Source organism: Onthophagus taurus, chromosome 1 (genome assembly GCF_036711975.1).
Source record: "Onthophagus taurus isolate NC chromosome 1, IU_Otau_3.0, whole genome shotgun sequence".
Lineage (NCBI taxonomy): Eukaryota > Metazoa > Arthropoda > Insecta > Coleoptera > Scarabaeidae > Onthophagus > Onthophagus taurus.
The window spans coordinates 25,323,910-25,340,972 of record NC_091966.1 but is presented as its reverse complement, the minus strand read 5'-3'; the positions used below and the strand labels follow the sequence as shown (position 1 = coordinate 25,340,972).

Sequence of the window (17,063 nt, the reverse complement as noted above, 5' to 3'; positions counted from 1 at the left end):
CCCCTATTCAATTTTGAGGGGTTGAAGCACCCCCTCTTAGGGGGTTGCTCGTTCAAGCCTCAAATGACGTCAAAAGATGTTCCCCAAACAAAATCATTCGACGGGTTTCAGGAAACTTTTCTAATCACTATGGAATAAGAAATATACGGGGTGGCTCGTCTGAGATGGAACACCCTGTATAATTCTATTAACTCCAGTGTTTTTTCGTTTGTCCATTCCATGCTGGTTAAACTTGTTAACACTAAATACTAAGCGCTAAATTAACTGTTGGATTTCTTCGGTTTTGACCGTTTAGCGACGGAGTAACGTAGTTACGACCGTTGAAAAAGAAGTAAGACTAACTAACAAATTTGATTTCAAGGGTATTTAAAGTAAGGCGAACCTCGAAATTCGACCATCGCGTTGTGGGGTCGAATTTGTTTAAGTAATGACGACATTACTTCAAGAAAGCTTTTAAAAGGTATTAATAATAATAATAATAATACTTTATTCTCCCCATTTTACCAAAAAAGCGTAGAGTACGTCAATTTAACAATAATTGCATTGTAATATAATACACATTGAGTTCAAACATCAAATTGGAAAAACATGTCAATGGTATACATCGGATTTTCCGTGACAATAGCTCCCAGTCTTCTCCGAAATCCTGGAACTGGCAGGATCTTTGTACCTTCCGAAATGTGATTGAAGATCTTGATACTCTGGTACAGAGCCGTCTTCTGAATCTTAGTAAAGTGCGTTTTTGGTGGCACCAGATTCACCTTCCCGCGCGATTTCGAGGATGTGATATTTCATATTTTTTGAAAAATTCAAAGTAATTCTTCCGAACCAATACAGCACATTCCAGAATATAAATTCCATACAAGGTAGGTATTTTACAGTCTTTAAAGTAACTTCTACAGCTATCAGTATTTTTTAGACCAAAGATTGCTCTTACACACCTCTTCTGTAGTATGAAGATTCTATCTATACCAACACCACGGCTCCAGAAGACATGGAGTTATCTTAGCAAGGAATGGACATAAACATAATAGGCACTTAATGCTGCCTCAATGCCAGCTGATCTGGAAATATTCCGAATGGCATAGGAGAAATGACTGATCTTGCCAGCAAGGAAATCAATATGATTGGTCCAAGGACAGTCCAGGATCCATTTTCCAACCCAGAATCCATTTTCTGGATTTCATAATCAGTGCTACACCTCGCCACAGTCGATGTGTCATCCGCAAACATTATCGTAATGTTGTTCGTTAAGTTATTGTATGAACCACTTGAAGAGTTCATCCCCTTAGTTCATAATTTTGAGGAGTTTCTGACCGTCATTACGAAAGTACTCTTAAAAATACATGAAAGTTCTATTAATTGTATAGTACTAATAGATTTATGGTTTCACGGGGTGGTCCATGGAATAACACTCACTATCACGCACTGGTTATCGAACATAACTAATATTAAAAAAATCGGTTTTGCAAATAAATGTCACACTGAGGGAAAGATATTCTTGAACGAAGATTTCTCTTGGTCCAAGCTTATCATTAGAGTCCGGAATTTATGCAAATTGCATATTATTTACCGCTGATAGTACGATTAACCGACGCGGATCTTTATGTAGCTGGCGTCTAAAATAAAAAATGATGTCCACGAAGTTACATTTATTTGAAAACACATCATTCTACGAGTCGATCTTAAGCTGTTCGGATCTCTTTTTAGTTTTCGCTTTGTATGTACAAACTTTTAAGTATTTCAAAAATGCCGAAGGTGAAAAATTATTTGATGTTGTTTTGGATAAAAGCAATTCCTGAACTTATTCTACAAGAAGAAAATGTGTTTTGTAAAGTATGTGGTAAAATGGTAAGTTTATATTTGTCATATTTTTCAATGTACATTTGAATAAAACTAATAATTACACTTTACAGAGTCTAGATTAAAATTATAATCCATTCTACCAGTTTGAATTGTAGTTACGGGTGTAAATAATGGAAACGTACTCCTATAACCACCTGATATAATCCTGAATTAAAAAAATTTTTAGAACAGTATTCTGGGCGTACTCTACCCGATGAAAGTACTTTGCGCAAGGGTTACGTAAATGAGGAGTATGTTAAAATAATTAGCACTATCAAAGAAGTAGTCAAAAACCACTACGTATATTTAATAGTCGACGAAACTACCGATTGTTGTGGATGATATATTGCGAACTTGCTGATAGGTGTTTTAAGTAGTTCATTTGCTGGTAAATCATATTTAATTGCTTGCAAACAATTAGACTAAACTAACCATGAATGAATGAATTTTTTTCTTCCGGAAATTGTACCAACTGAAAAAATATTGCTTTTGCTTTCGGATGCTGCCACATATATGTTTAAAGCAGGTCAACAACTTAAAATGTTGTACCCCAATTTAATTCATGTGACGTGCTTAGCTCATGGTTTGAATAGAGTAGCAGAGGAAATTAGGAATCAATTTCCAGACGTAAATGCATTAATTAGCAATGTAAAAAAAATATTTTTGAAGTCTCTCCTCAGGATCCAACTATATAAGGAAAAATTGCTTAATGTTAACCTACCACCAGAACCTGTCATTACACGTTGGGGTACCTGATTAAATGCCGCCACATTTTATGCCCTACATTTTACGTCTATAAAGGAATTAATCATGGATTTTGAGGATGAAAATAATCAAGCAATTAAAAAATGCAAAGCACTATTAAAAAAAGCGACATTAGGTTCAGAATTAGTGTTTATTAAAAGTAATTATGAGTTTGTTAGTAGGATTATTTTAAATTTAGAAATGCAAGCAATGTCACTAAATAAGTCTGTTGGATTAAAAGAGGAATTTGAGACTGGTATTAAAAAAGTAAATGGTAAAGTAGTCCAAATTATTAATAAAATGTTTTATGAAGTATTAGAAAAAAATCACGGTTATATATTGTTATCAAAGGCGGCTAAAATAATTGGTGGATATTTAAGCGATCAGTTTAATATTGAGCCAAATTTAATTAGTAACTTTAAATATGCACCCATAACATCTGTAGATGTAGATAGGAGTTTCTGGAGCTACAAACAGATACTGTCTGATAGACGACGTAACTTCTTAGTTGAGAACATTCAAAAATATATAATTGTAAACTATCTATAACATTACAATTATACATTACAATACTATATCATTTAAATATTTATATATATATATATATATATCGATTTTTGTGTATGCTGAAGTTTGTAGTCGCCTGTTTATAAATATATTTTATTTAGTTGTATTTTTTTTTATTTTAATAAAATAGAGTATTTAAATCTTTAGATGTTATTTTGAATTGAACCTATTAAAAAAATACCGACTTTATATATAAATTAATATACTATTTTAACAGTAGTACAAAATGCATGCATATTTTAACATAAACTTTGCATATTTTTATACGAAATTTACATATTTTCTTATATTTACTGCATATATATGCGCATATTTTGCATAAATTTTGTGCATAAAATTCCGGACTCTACTTATCATATTTTTATATATATGTTATCGTTAAACTGTATAATTCGGTATTCCATGAAATAACTAGTTATTTCATGAAATAACTATTTGTAATAGTTAAAGCATGTAATAAAAAACTATTTCATGCTTTAACTAGTTATTTCATAGAATAGCGGTTACATTACATCAAAAGTGTATAATGAACCGTCAAACTTAACCTAAAAAAAAACCACTCTACAAACAAACGTTTCAAACGTGGATCTGAGATCTGTGTACTCTTTTAAATACAACAATGGAAGTGAGTGATATTAAAAGAAATATGAAACTAAAATTTACAGATTTAATAAATAAAAATGAATCTAAAACAAACTGTGCCTTATTAACAAGTGAGAAATATATGAATTTAATAAGAGATGTGAAACATTCCAAAACAAAACAGAAAAAAATTCCCCGAGATTATTGGTTGCTGCAACATTACGACGTGCTTCAAATAACAGGTATATTTTGCAACAATATTAATTTTGTATACTTATTCTAAAAGACTTCAATTCAATCTTTTCATGATTATGTATTTGTAATAACAGGTATTGAAAAATTAATTGTACCGATGCAAGAAAATGATAGTGAAGTAATCTTTTATGTTACACAAGAAGATTTGTTTGATGTGCTTTATGACATTCATCTTGCAATTGGACATGGAGGCAGAGATAGGATGATTAAAGAATTAAATAAAAAATATAAAAATATAACGCAGAAACATATAAAGAGTTTCTTAAACATCTGCGAAGGCTGTCAGCAAACCGTTAATTTCACAACATTTAAATAGTCGTTGTCAGGTGGATCTTATTGATTTCCAATCCCATCCAGATGGAAATTATAAATTTATTATGGTATATCAGGATCATCTGACAAAATTTGTTGTACTAAAACCGTTAGAAACAAAGCGCGCAGATGAAGTTGCTTTGCATATACTTGAGATATTCCTCCTTTTTGGTGCTCCAAGTATATTGCAATCCGATAATGGTCGTGAGTTTTGTAATAAACTGATAGAAAGCTTACAAAAAATGTGGCCGGAACTGAAACTTGTACATGGTAAGCCGAGGCATAGCCAGAGTCAAGGGAGCGTCGAAAGGGCGAACCAAGATATTGAAAACATGCTCACCACTTGGATGCAACAAAATAATACCAATAAATGGAATAAAGGACTACAATTTGTTCAATTTATGAAAAATCGCGCCTACCATTCCGGTATTAAAAGGACACCTTACAAGGCAATGTTTGGTGTGGACCCGAAAGTTGGATTAACAACGTCTTCTTTGCCGAAAGAAATCATTTCTTCAATACAAGATGAGGAGGATTTAAAAAAACTTTTGCAAGGCATGGAGACACATGTAGAACAATCTAACGTCGACAACAACGATAAAGAAAATGTTAGCAACGCCGACAAGGATAATGAAGAAACGAATGAAGAAATTGAAGAAAGAAAATGTATAATTTGTTTGGACAATTGCTTAGAGAATTGTTGCCTTTGCACTGACTGTTTAAAACCAGTGCATTTCAGATGTACAGTAGAAACATTTAATATAGACGGCGATAGAATGGATCCAAGTCACCTATGCCTATTATGTTACAAAAGAAATTCGATTATAAATGAACGTAACGATGCTAAAGAAGGTTTATGTCAACAAGCCAAAAAATGAAGATTACTTCTGATAAGTTACACCCCTCGGCAGATGTTGGTTCGGCTGTTCGTGTCAAAATTCCCGATGTAGACCGTGGAAGAGGTGATCCAAGGTCTGTATTGGCTGTTGTACTAGAAGTCACTGACGATAATTACTATAAATTGGGCACAAGAAATGGTATAATTAATCAATTGAAGAATTGAATCAATAGAAGTTCCTTCTAAAGAGATGTCGCTGCGGACGGTGGCAATTGCTCAGTCAATTGGTACGGGGCAAGGCTTTAAAAATGTGCTTGCACAAAAAAATGTAAAACAAAAAAATGCTTATGTAAACGAAGTAATTTATTATGTAATTCGAAATGTCATGGTAGTAATCCGTGCACAAATAAATAGTTAGAGAAAATAATAAAATAATTAAAAATTTCGTTTTATTTTAATGTGATATATTTACAATAACTTTTAATGATTATTGATCTCATGATTATTAGTTTATTTTAAAGGATATTTATTTTTTTTTAATGTTCTTAGAAGTGTTTTTATTTATTTTTTTAATATTCTTAGAAGTGTTTATCTTTATTTTTTAATAAAGTTCATAACTATATTCTCAAACTGTTTTTATTTACCGACAAAAGTCACGCCGTAAAATACATATTTAAGTAATTTTTTTCCGCCATTTCACACTTTAATTTATAGAACTTCGTTGTTTTATGAAATAACTAGGTATTCTATGAAATAACTAGTTAAAGTATGAAATAAATAACCCATTTTATACTTTAACTATTGTGGGTCGATATTTCATAAAATAACTAGTTATTTCATAGAATACCAACATTATACACTTTAGCGGTAACATATACACAAGATGATCATTGTGTTGACTGAAGAAAAACCACATATTCTCAAAGCAAGTATACAAATATTCTTGATTCTCAAGAAAACGAATTCTTTTGAAAGTAAATCAATAAATAATTTTTTCTTGAAAGTCAAGAATAATTTCCCTCAGTGCAGCTATTCGTCCAGCTACACCGTCCACATTGAGCACCGATTTCCTTTGATGATTCGCTCATTTACCAACACGGTTCGGAACATATGCGAACGCGAAAGAATTCGTTCTTCTGTTCGCTTTGATTTAAATGCACCTTTAAGTTTTCGATAAATTGACAACCCCCCTTCTTCCTTTGGGGGAATTCGCACTACTTTAAATGTTAATTAACCTATCTTAAAATCGAATCTTTATACAAATTTCTAAAATAGATCAGTAAATTAGGTGGATCCAAATGGAACGCTTTTTTGCAACAAACCCAACCTGGAATTTACAACCCACCCCCTGCTCCGAACCCGACCTAACATTTCGGGCTATCAAAAATTACACCTATCAAAAAAATTAATATTTTGTACCTACTCTGTTCTTAGCGTTACCCAGGTTGCACTACGAGGAAGTGAACAGAGACGCAACCCAAAAATTAAGTATATGCTTATACAAAAAATTTATCCAATTATTACAAATACTAATATTTGAAATTGCCAAATTTTGACTATTTTAATTATCGATTTTGTCGACATACTCATCACTGACTTCCTCCGGATCACGTTGTGTGTCTGGTTTGGTGGGGTCATACATCAAGGCAGCTATTCGATAAAATTCTTCGGTCTTGTTTACCCTTCGTTCTGCACATGACTTGCTGAACATGTATCGTGCAAGGTTACCTGGCAGCTGGTCCTTTGTACGACCAGAAAAGGACATGCTACCCTTAGCAAGATCTACAAAATTTATCGAATGGTTAATCTTTAATTGTACGTACCCCTCCCGCTCCAAACAATTATACTCCTTCCAATAATCGGAAATAATGGTGGTCCCTGGCCGAATCCATTTTTTGATTATTGGCAGAAGAGTATCCGTTGATCCGTTATCTGCGACCTCCATAAACACACGCCCTGTACCTCGTTCATACCCGCCAAAAACCCGTTGACCCTCAACGCGGTGTCCACGATGATATTTTCGTCGGCCAAATTGACTTTCGTCTATTTCGACGACAGAGTCCGGACCGCCTAACATTTCCGGGTGCATCAGGTATTTGTCTAATAGGACTTCCCGACAGAACGATGCCCAATAGACCGCAGATTGTAAAGACATTTTAGCTAGTTTCGAGATGAGTGCAAGATGAGCCTTCTCTACCCACAAATCGATGAATCCTAAAATTTGAGGTATGGCTAATTTAGAATTTGCAAAAAACGTACCGGTTCGAAACGATACAGTCTTATCGCACTTTTGTTTTTTTTGTTTCCTAATCGAAACAAAATTGCAGACCCACAAATACCCATCTGCTCTGCCCTGTTGTTGTAGGGCTAGCGGACACTCGCATTGTGGACACTTGTAATCGCCTTCCTTAGGAATGAAACCCCATCCTCTCAGGCGGTTAACTAACTCTTCTGCTTCAAACGAACGCAGTTCAATCATGCACACTTCATCAGTCTAAAAAAAATATATATTATATCTAATATTACGATCCAAATATCCAACTTACCTCAGCCATGTTAAAAACATAAGTAAATTTGAAAAAGTGAAAACGGTTTATATATAGTACCCAAAAGTAAGTCGGTATTTCCACTTCCACTTATTTAGTGCAACAATAAAGAGAGGGTGGTATGGAAATAAACCGCCCTTACCACTTTTTCCAAGAATTTATCACATTTTATGACCTTATTTTTTTTATTACCTGTTTCATTTTTAACGAAAATTTTTTGACGAAGACAATACAAAAATATTTTACAATTTTAAGAAAACAAGCAATGTTAACTATTGGAAAGAGGTTCCTAGAGAAACAGGTAAATGGTAAACAACGACATTTTAATTTTTGTACGTCGAAAACGTAAGATACAAGGGTATTTCATCCGAAAATATGCGTTCTAAGAAACTGTTAATTCTTTTATAATTTTTGTAAAAATTATTTTATTTCTAATTTTATCGGATTAACGTAATGTAAGGTTTAAATAAAATATGTTGTTGTACTTTCACTAGCTTATTTTGTTATATTTTTGTCGGACTAGTTTCGTCTTAAAGGCATCCTTAGAGACTCTGCAGAAATATCGATATTTAACATTAGCAAATTTATCAAATATTAATTCAATAAATACAACGTAAAAATGTATAGATTAAATTACAAAAGTACTTATGTACTTGTTTAGAGTTTAAAATTTAAAATACAATCAAATCTTGAAAAACATTGTAGTTTGTTCAATAAAACATTTTGGTAAATAACATTTGATTACAGCACGTTACATTTTAAAATGGTTGAACTACGTATTTTATTTGCAAGTGAAGTCAACAAGCGAGTTGCGAGAACCAGGAAGTATAAAAACGACCAAAAATCATTGGTGTTATAAAGAAAGAGGGAGAGAAAATTTTTGAATTAAAATTTGAAATTTTGAGAATGATAATTAGATTATTTTATCTAATTCAATTATGAAAATAAAATTTTACATGTCTTTCTGACGTTATATAACGTTACTTTTTTTTACAACTAGTGATGTAATTATTTCATTAAATCACTAGTGATGTAATAAATTCCATTCCCTTACTACATAGTTATTTTTGATATAAGATAGCGAAATGACACTTTTGCATTCGAGAACGAAAGTTTTTTTTGTGAGCTTTAGCGAGCAAAAAAAATCGTTCGAGAAATCAAGTTATAAATTAATAAAAAGACGAAATTCAAGATAATGACATTAAGAATTCATTTAATGTTCTGTCAAAAACGTAACGTCACATCGATTTAACCTCACATATTGAACAAATGTACTATTATAATTTATTATAAATTTGCATTTAATCATGAAATGAAATGATAATAGCTATTAACATACCGAGAAATGTTATGACATTTATTACAGCCGCAGATGTCAGGTTTAAGACATCTAAGGCTGTAATGTGTCATAACATCGAGGTTTGTTCAATAGTTTATCGGTTTCAGGCGACCACCTTCGCATTTTGATGACTTTAATGCGAACAATAGTAAATCAAAAATTCATTTGCAACTTTTTCCGTAAAAGTCAAAGTCGTTATACAAGTTGGTTGCTAGGTAGTCACAAAGATGTTTATTTGTCAACAAATATTTTATTTTTTAAAAATTCAATAATTTGTAAAATGAGTGACGTTAATTTACCTAAACTAACTAATGCATCACACATTTTCGAGTTGTTCTATTGCACGATGAACATAAATAATTACTATTATTAAAAGTAGCATTAGGTTTCTGTTCCATTGTTACTTAAAATTTTCATAATAAAGGTTTATTAAATATGTAGCTTCTTTTCCTGTATTGTAAAAATATAACATTACCAATATGTCATTTTTACATTACCGATATGTTATTTTCACATTAATAATACAGTTATAAGGTACATTACAAACCAAGTTTTGTGAATGTTAAGAACCTTCTTACAGCCTGAAACCGGTAAAACAATAATTAAATGTTGATTATTTTGTGTTTATAATTTGTACATAACAATAAATTAACAATTAATAGTATCAAATTATTTGATTGTCGTAGCTGGACGTAAAAGTCTTTTGCGCCCTGGACGTAATAGTATATTAAAAAACAAGTTTCGTAAGACACGCTTGAAATGCACGAATTCAAGTTGAAAAACGAGTGGCGAAGCCACGAGTTTTTTAATGAATGAGTGCTTTAAGTCTTATGAAACGTGTTTTTTATGCTATTTTTTGTAATTCGCGTTTTTATCCTTTGTTTTAACAAAAATAAAATAAATTTTGACAATGTAGGGAAATAGGTATGCAGCAGTTGGTAATACTTGAAAATAGAAATTTGAATTGACAATTAGAAACTGTCAAAACACAAAATGTATTCACCTGAAAAAAATGTTTCATGTACACCTCCCAAAATAAGAGAAATTGCTCAGTGTTCAATGTCCTCATCATTGATGACCTTGTATTCGATGCTAGGAACGTGTTTAAACATCCATAGACAAAAATTGTCACATTGACAACTAAAAAAATTAATGACCCAATGTCACCAACTTGAACTGCTTCCATAAAATGTTACTAAAATCTTATTACAGCATCGGATGCTGTAAGGAGTCTCATTACAGCACTCGTTTGAGTACTGTTAGAGCTTTCGTTACCGCCGCGAATTACAAAAAAGACTTTTTTCTTCAAACGTCATTAAATGACAACTTTGTTGTCGTGTTTACTCGCGGTAGAAGTAAGTCATTGTTGCATAACGACGGTTGGTAAGATCAACATAGCAAAAAAGTACTTCAGCGTAAATTTCACTTTAGCGCCATAGCGCTGAAGCACATGTCACTTTAGCGCCGTATTGGAAAAGATATTTTTTTGCTTCACGGACGCTAAGTAAAGATTTTAAAAATTAATAAAAAATGAAACTAACCTTTTAATTGTTTGCTTTCTTATTTTCATCTCAAATTAATATCACATAAAAAAACTAAATAAATTAAAGAACAAAACAAATAATTATCTCTTATATTTTAAATTTTAATAAACACAAAAAAATTGACACATTTTAAACTTTTTATGAAGAAATAAACCATTAAGTGACAATTGATTTTTTGAATAATTCTTTAAACATATAGTGTCATGATAGTGCAAAAAAGTTAATTTAATATTTTTATTTTTTATAAATATTAATATTAACTGTGCATTTCTTGAAAACAGCTCCACAAAAGTTTACTTCTTCTGAGGGAACTACTCCTTTTTTGGTGGAAACTTCTCTGGAGATGTTTTCACTGTCATTAAAAATTACTGTATTATCATGAATTGAATCATTATTTATGTTAACGTCTACGTTATGGCTTGATAAAATTTTTCTTGCATTTTCATTTTGATTGAACATCGACTCTTCTATGTAGCCTTCAGCCACTGTGCCGGATTTCCATCCACCAAGTCTTTTTAAACAGGTAAGATCGCCTCCTCCATCTACAAGTAAAGTGGCTGACGTTCTTCGTAATGAATGTCCAGTATATTCGTTTGGTTGTGGTAAATTTAAGTATGTGGCCACTTTTAGAGGGATTTTACCAATCACATGAATTCCCATAACCATTCGACAACACTTTCCATTAAGATATTTTAAAAAAAATCTTCTACTTTCAAAGTCCTGAGGTCTCAATGCTACATACTTTTGATATAGGTTTATATACTTGTCTCCAATTATTGTAAATGACCTTGATTTGTTAGTTTTACTATCAGGAATAGTTACACGAATGACGGATCCTAAACTTTCTACGTCATTTAGTGTTAAATTTACTAACTCATCGCATCTACATGCCCCCGATATTCCAATTATTAAAACAACCTGAAAATAACACATTTAAATCTTCCATTTCGGTGTATTTCACCTATAATCTATAAACCGTTAACAAAACTCCCGATATTTTGACAATGACTTTAGGTTGTTTTAAATAAATCACTAGTTTAATTTTAATAAATTATTAATAAAAAAAAAAAAAAAAACCTAATGAATAAAATTAAATTATTATTGAATTAAATTTTATTAACACATCTTGCGCGGGCATTTTGCCGCCAAAATGTTACCGTCTATCCATAATCCATAAAAAACGAGTTTAGTCGCTTCCCGCTCAACATATGAAATTCGCGCAAAACGACTTTAGTCGCTTCCCGCGCAGGATGTATTAATATAAATTTAATTTCTTTTTTTTTTAATAATTTATTAAAATTAAACTAGTGATTTATGTATTTAACCAACCTAAAGTCATTTTGACATCTCGGGAATTTTGTGAACGGATTATAAGTTACCTTAAGTCCTAAATATTTGTCATTTGGAGCTTCATCCAAAAACTTGTCAAATTGTTCTTTTGTAAATACTTTTGATTTCTTGGGTCTATAGCCCTCATTCTGTTTTTTCAAAAATGCTCGTAGTTTCATATATTTCGATATGTCAACATTGTAGTTAATGTTCAATACTGTTCTTAACATGGAGTATTGAGACCATAAAGTGGAACATTTCCATTTAGATTCGGTTACTAATTCGTAAAAATACACTAGTAATGTATTTTCCGAATAGTCTTTTATATTTTTTTTATTACACCATGTAAGAAATTTATTGTACGCACCATTATATATTTTAGTAGATTTCGAAGGTAATAAACTATTTTCTATTACCTTCTTCGCGATATCGTTAATTTCGGACGACATTTTGTACAAAATAAATTTAACTAACAGTTAAAAGTTAAAATTCGCGCAAAACTGTTTACTTTTTTTTATTGGTTGTCAAATTTACGTCGTCGTTGCTAACGTTATTTTGTCATGACGTCCTTCGATTTCTCATTAATACATAATAAGTTAATTGTCATTTTATTAAATTTATTAAAATTTATATTGCAATTATTTGCAACGTTTGAAGAAAAAATACTATGTTTTATTCGGAAGAGAAGCAGATTCGTTTGTGGCTGGTCCGTCATTGCCGGACTCACTTCGTTCGTCCGGCAAACTGTCGGACACGCCACAATTTTAACGGCTCATCTGTCATTAGCGACAGACCACGCCATAAAAAGCACTGCTTCTCTTCCATATAAAACAATATACTATTACGTCCTGTTGACAAAAAACTATCGTTTTGACGGTCGCTAAGTACTACGCAAAAGTCAACTTTTAATAGCAGTTTTCGAAAAAATTGATAAATTGACTTCTGTCACTAATAGAATAAGTCAAGTTTTGCACAAAAATTGCCTTTTCAATGGAATTAGATAAAATTTTGTACTTAACACATTATGAAACGGCTAATTTTGCTTAACGAATATTGCAAATATTACGTTCGTCAAACAAAATTAATCTTTTCATTAATTACGTAAATTGGTATTAATAGTTTGAACTTGTCACTTTGATAGTTTTCCAGCAAATTTAGCTTGAAACCTTTGTTTTGTTTGTGTAGTAAAGAAACATTTTGTTGGATATCAAAGTTATGATTGTAGATCAACATATGTCTTCCAAAATTAGAATTATAGAATTTATATTAGAAGTCTCACTAATTTTACTTTAATTTAAATTACGCGTATAATTGAAACATTGCAAAATGTTCCTATTTTTTTGTAGTAAATAAAGAGTTTTGAGTTGATAGTATTTATCACTATTATATTTCCAATAATCACAAAATTAAAATTTTTTGTGGCATGTCTATGGCCATATTAATCATTTCTTTAGAAAAATGGCACGTTGATACGTAAAGGTTCGCCATCCCCGTTCTAGGTCATGTCAAATAAAGTACTCCACGATCCACGACTATTAACCCAATACGTCAATGCTAAATACAAACTTCGTTTTGCCTTTTTTACAACTGTTGTATTTTCAATTTTAAAATGACTCTACTTTAAGAAACTAAATACCATAGTAATATTGTGTAAATATATGTAAAATACTTGCCTTACTAATTAATTACAATAGCAGATTTCTTGGAGAAAGCAAGATATTTCATAATGGGTTTTGGTTCACCCATTTGTGATGGTCAGTATTTGGCATTAGATAATGAATTTTGTGATAAAAAATTAACTTACATTTTTAAATTAGGGAAAATATTTGCAGGTGACATTTGTACTTTACAAAAACATTACGTGATTTTGCGTCCACATCGTATTCAACACGTCAAAGAAATCCAAGACAGATTTCACCATAAAAAAAATAAACTTTGTTAATTAAAACATACTAAATTTATTTAACAATATAAATATCTCTTTGATTAGTCATTTGAAGCGGTCGAAAATTATTGATAAGGCCCTCGCTATTATTGTATAACATTCGAAATTTTTCCATTTCCAACATCGTTATTGATCTTGGTTTATAATTAACGATCCAAATAACGTTTTCGCTGCAGGGCGGTAACGTTAAGGACCCATTGTAGGTTACATATCGTTTATAAATAGGCGGTGTTAACAAAGAGATTGGAAAAGCGTAATCCAATTCAACTTCACCTGTAGGTACACTTGCCAACATTTCAAATGGTTTTTGAATAAGATCTAAGGCTAAATCACCAGTAGTTTTCTCCTAAAAATAGAAAGAAATAGCTTTATAGAATTATTAATGCCAATTTAAAATTTACGTTTATATTAAAAAGATATGATACTATCGCAATTCCATTTGGGGAATTTAACGCTTCAGAATACGAGTCATAATTATCATTGTAATGAACCGCTTGTATTTCTAAAGGAAATTTTTTTCCGTTTATCGCATGTTCACTTCCAAGATTATCACTTTTTCCCCAATGAAATACAACGTGGTTGAAACGATACGGCTCTTCTAATGGTCCACCTAATAGTATTGGATAATCTTGTTCATATATTGGAAGGACCATAACTAAAATTTCGTTTCTTCTAAATTTGAGATTGCTTATAATAATTTATTTTTACGGTTAAATTTTCCTTTCGTTATTTTTGTTGTTAATGGTTTAATGAAGTAATTGGTCCTTGTAAATTTGGGAAATATTTCCTTTTTTGTTTGACGCATATTTATATCAATCGGCGATTGTAAACCGCCCGAACATCGATGATTTATTGAATACCATTTGTCTATATCTAATAATTTAAGTTTATATTAAAATTATTTATTTGAAATTATATCGTTAACTTACTTCTATAACTGTATTGATGTAATTTCATCAAGGATCTTGATTCTGAGTCGTCATCAATTCCAAAAACTGGTTCTTTCAAAGATGAAGTTATAAAATAAAATAGGAATGCAAAGGAATTGAATTTTTTTAACATTTTGGATTTGTGTGTTGAGTTTCAGAAATATAAAAAAACAATACAAATCAATTAAAAACCCACACTTTTATTTTTATGTCTTTTTTATTAAATATTAGCTAAATACTGTCCTGTATAACGTTTAGTACAAAATTTCATCTTAAAATACCTTATAAGTAACATTAATTTATTGTCAATATCCGATAAAGACATTGGGTTTTTCTTGCTGTATAAATTTATATAAATTCCTAGCACAACAAGTAATCCAGACCATACATACCTAAAAATATGATAAATTAAATAAGATAAAGATAATTTACTAAAAATTTCTTACTGGAATGTAAAAGGTCTACTAAAGAATAAAAATGATAAAATCATGGTGACAGCTTTTCTGCAAGTTGTGACTGTAACTGCAGCAAAAGCCCCGCTAGTTTTTACAAGTGTCAAAACAACTTGAATTCCTAAATAACCAGTTATTGAGAAAATGAATCCATAACCATAAGTTTCCATTGGATGCTAAAAGAAAGCTATTATTAATTATTAACATCAAAGGAGATAAAAATAAAAACATTTTTACCTTCCCAAAAAATTGAATCCCATTTATTAATTCCCCAGTTAAACACATTATAAAAAATATATACAAAAATCCTATCCCATACGAATAAAAAACAACCTCTGCAGAAGATGCTTTTAACTTCTTCATTGATTTTTCTTGAACATTACCAATAACTGCATCACAAAGTAAAGCCATTGAAATCATAAGAACACCATTTGAGTTAAAATTTGGATACACTTTCGAATCAGCTAATAATACAACCAATTAATTACTTTTCAAACAAAAAGATTTAAAATTTTTAGTTAATACCTAAAATAAACCAAGCTAATCCAACAGACATAAAAATTGCAGCACTAAAATCTAAAGGTCCGTAACGTTTTCCTTGAATTAAAATACTTCCAATTAATACTGGAATTAATTTACAACATTTAAATATCACTTGCGTGGGATAATTTAAATAGCCTAATGAAGCATTTGAAAATCCCATTGTGCCTAATGTTAATAAGGCTAATAGTAAATAAGTTTTTATTGGGATTCTAAAAATTAAATCAGATTAGGAATAGGAATTTGAAATATGTTTTGATAAATACCTCCTATTTGAAAGACTCCCTATATTTTCTAGGAACCCAAAAATGGTGTAAAAACCGAATTGTACTAATGTTAAAAACCATCCGTATGGAGAAAATCCTTCCAATGTAAAGATCAATTCCTGCATGTATCCATAAAGGATATAAAAGAAAAACACTGCTACTGAACAAGATATGAATTGTGTTGTCTGCGAATAATGGGTAATATCAAACCAAAGTATAGCAATTTTATTATTTTCCAATTGTCGATCATCAGTATTTATTTGTACATTTACAGACATTTCGTTGTTTAGGTTTTTCTCAATTTATGGATTTTTCGTCTTATTAAATTTGGGAATGTTTATTTAATACTTTTTAGTTTGAGGTATATCATTATATAAAATCTTTTTTTTTGTTATACGTGTAAAATTTAATTTATAGAGGTTATGTTAGAATTGGTGTTATTTTGGTTGCATAAATAGTTGTCATTTAGGTCGGTAATGAAGTTTTTTCATCTCTTATTTTAAATTAAATAAATATTTAACTCAAAATATAAATGTGGTAAAACCTGGAAATAATAATAATAATAATATTTATTGGATCACCAGCAATACATACTAATAACTACAAATTAATGTAAGTGATTCAAAAAGAGGAAAAAAAAAACAAAAAAAAAAAATGAATTATATAAAATAAAAACGAAAAGCGTAGTGTTCCAATCATACGGTAACATTCGACATAAGTCGCTCTTCCATGGTACCGCAAAAAAAAAAAAAAATAACAAGATAGCGCTTTAAATATGTATGGCCAATAACGTACCGATAAACGCAAAAAAAAAAAGAAATTAAACATAATATCAATGTATGATGCTTTAAATGGCAAAGAAAAGATCAAGCACAACAGGAAAATAAAGAATGAACAAAAAACAAAAGAGAAAAAAAAAACAAAAAAAAATCTGAAGGAGTAGGGACTCACCGAATGCGATGCGCACACTCATGAAACAATGTCCGAATCGAAACCCGAACGTCCGCAGTACGAAAAACCGGTGTAAACA

The 17,063-nt window shown here is 30.8% G+C and overlaps 5 protein-coding genes across 5 annotated transcripts; 1 reads left to right on the top strand and 4 right to left on the bottom strand.

The window, feature by feature from the left end:
- The first annotated feature begins 2,655 nt into the window (after positions 1-2,655).
- Positions 2,656-4,309, top strand: LOC139429585 (SCAN domain-containing protein 3-like). Its single transcript, XM_071195473.1, has 2 exons — positions 2,656-2,863; positions 4,068-4,309. Exons 1-2 carry the CDS (start codon positions 2,656-2,658, stop codon positions 4,307-4,309), a joined length of 450 nt encoding a protein of 149 aa, XP_071051574.1.
- Positions 4,310-6,704: 2,395 nt separating this feature from the next.
- Positions 6,705-7,698, bottom strand: LOC139429583 (uncharacterized). The gene is made up of 2 exons (XM_071195469.1): positions 7,690-7,698; positions 6,705-7,637 (listed from the first exon to the last, which is right to left on the bottom strand). Exons 1-2 carry the CDS (start codon positions 7,696-7,698, stop codon positions 6,705-6,707), a joined length of 942 nt encoding a protein of 313 aa, XP_071051570.1.
- A 2,947-nt stretch (positions 7,699-10,645) lies between these two features.
- LOC139431249 (uncharacterized) lies at positions 10,646-12,822 on the bottom strand. The gene is made up of 2 exons (XM_071198889.1): positions 11,952-12,822; positions 10,646-11,490 (listed from the first exon to the last, which is right to left on the bottom strand). Exons 1-2 carry the CDS (start codon positions 12,348-12,350, stop codon positions 10,807-10,809), a joined length of 1,083 nt encoding a protein of 360 aa, XP_071054990.1. The 5' UTR covers positions 12,351-12,822; the 3' UTR covers positions 10,646-10,806.
- Positions 12,823-13,850: 1,028 nt separating this feature from the next.
- LOC111422331 (carbonic anhydrase 1-like) lies at positions 13,851-14,922 on the bottom strand. Its single transcript, XM_023055539.2, has 4 exons — positions 14,776-14,922; positions 14,555-14,719; positions 14,248-14,501; positions 13,851-14,192 (listed from the first exon to the last, which is right to left on the bottom strand). Exons 1-4 carry the CDS (start codon positions 14,906-14,908, stop codon positions 13,860-13,862), a joined length of 885 nt encoding a protein of 294 aa, XP_022911307.2. The 5' UTR covers positions 14,909-14,922; the 3' UTR covers positions 13,851-13,859.
- A 33-nt stretch (positions 14,923-14,955) lies between these two features.
- LOC111418620 (PAPS transporter 2) lies at positions 14,956-16,577 on the bottom strand. The gene is made up of 5 exons (XM_023051215.2): positions 16,034-16,577; positions 15,753-15,979; positions 15,465-15,691; positions 15,222-15,403; positions 14,956-15,167 (listed from the first exon to the last, which is right to left on the bottom strand). Exons 1-5 carry the CDS (start codon positions 16,309-16,311, stop codon positions 14,996-14,998), a joined length of 1,086 nt encoding a protein of 361 aa, XP_022906983.2. The 5' UTR covers positions 16,312-16,577; the 3' UTR covers positions 14,956-14,995.
- Positions 16,578-17,063: the final 486 nt, after the last annotated feature.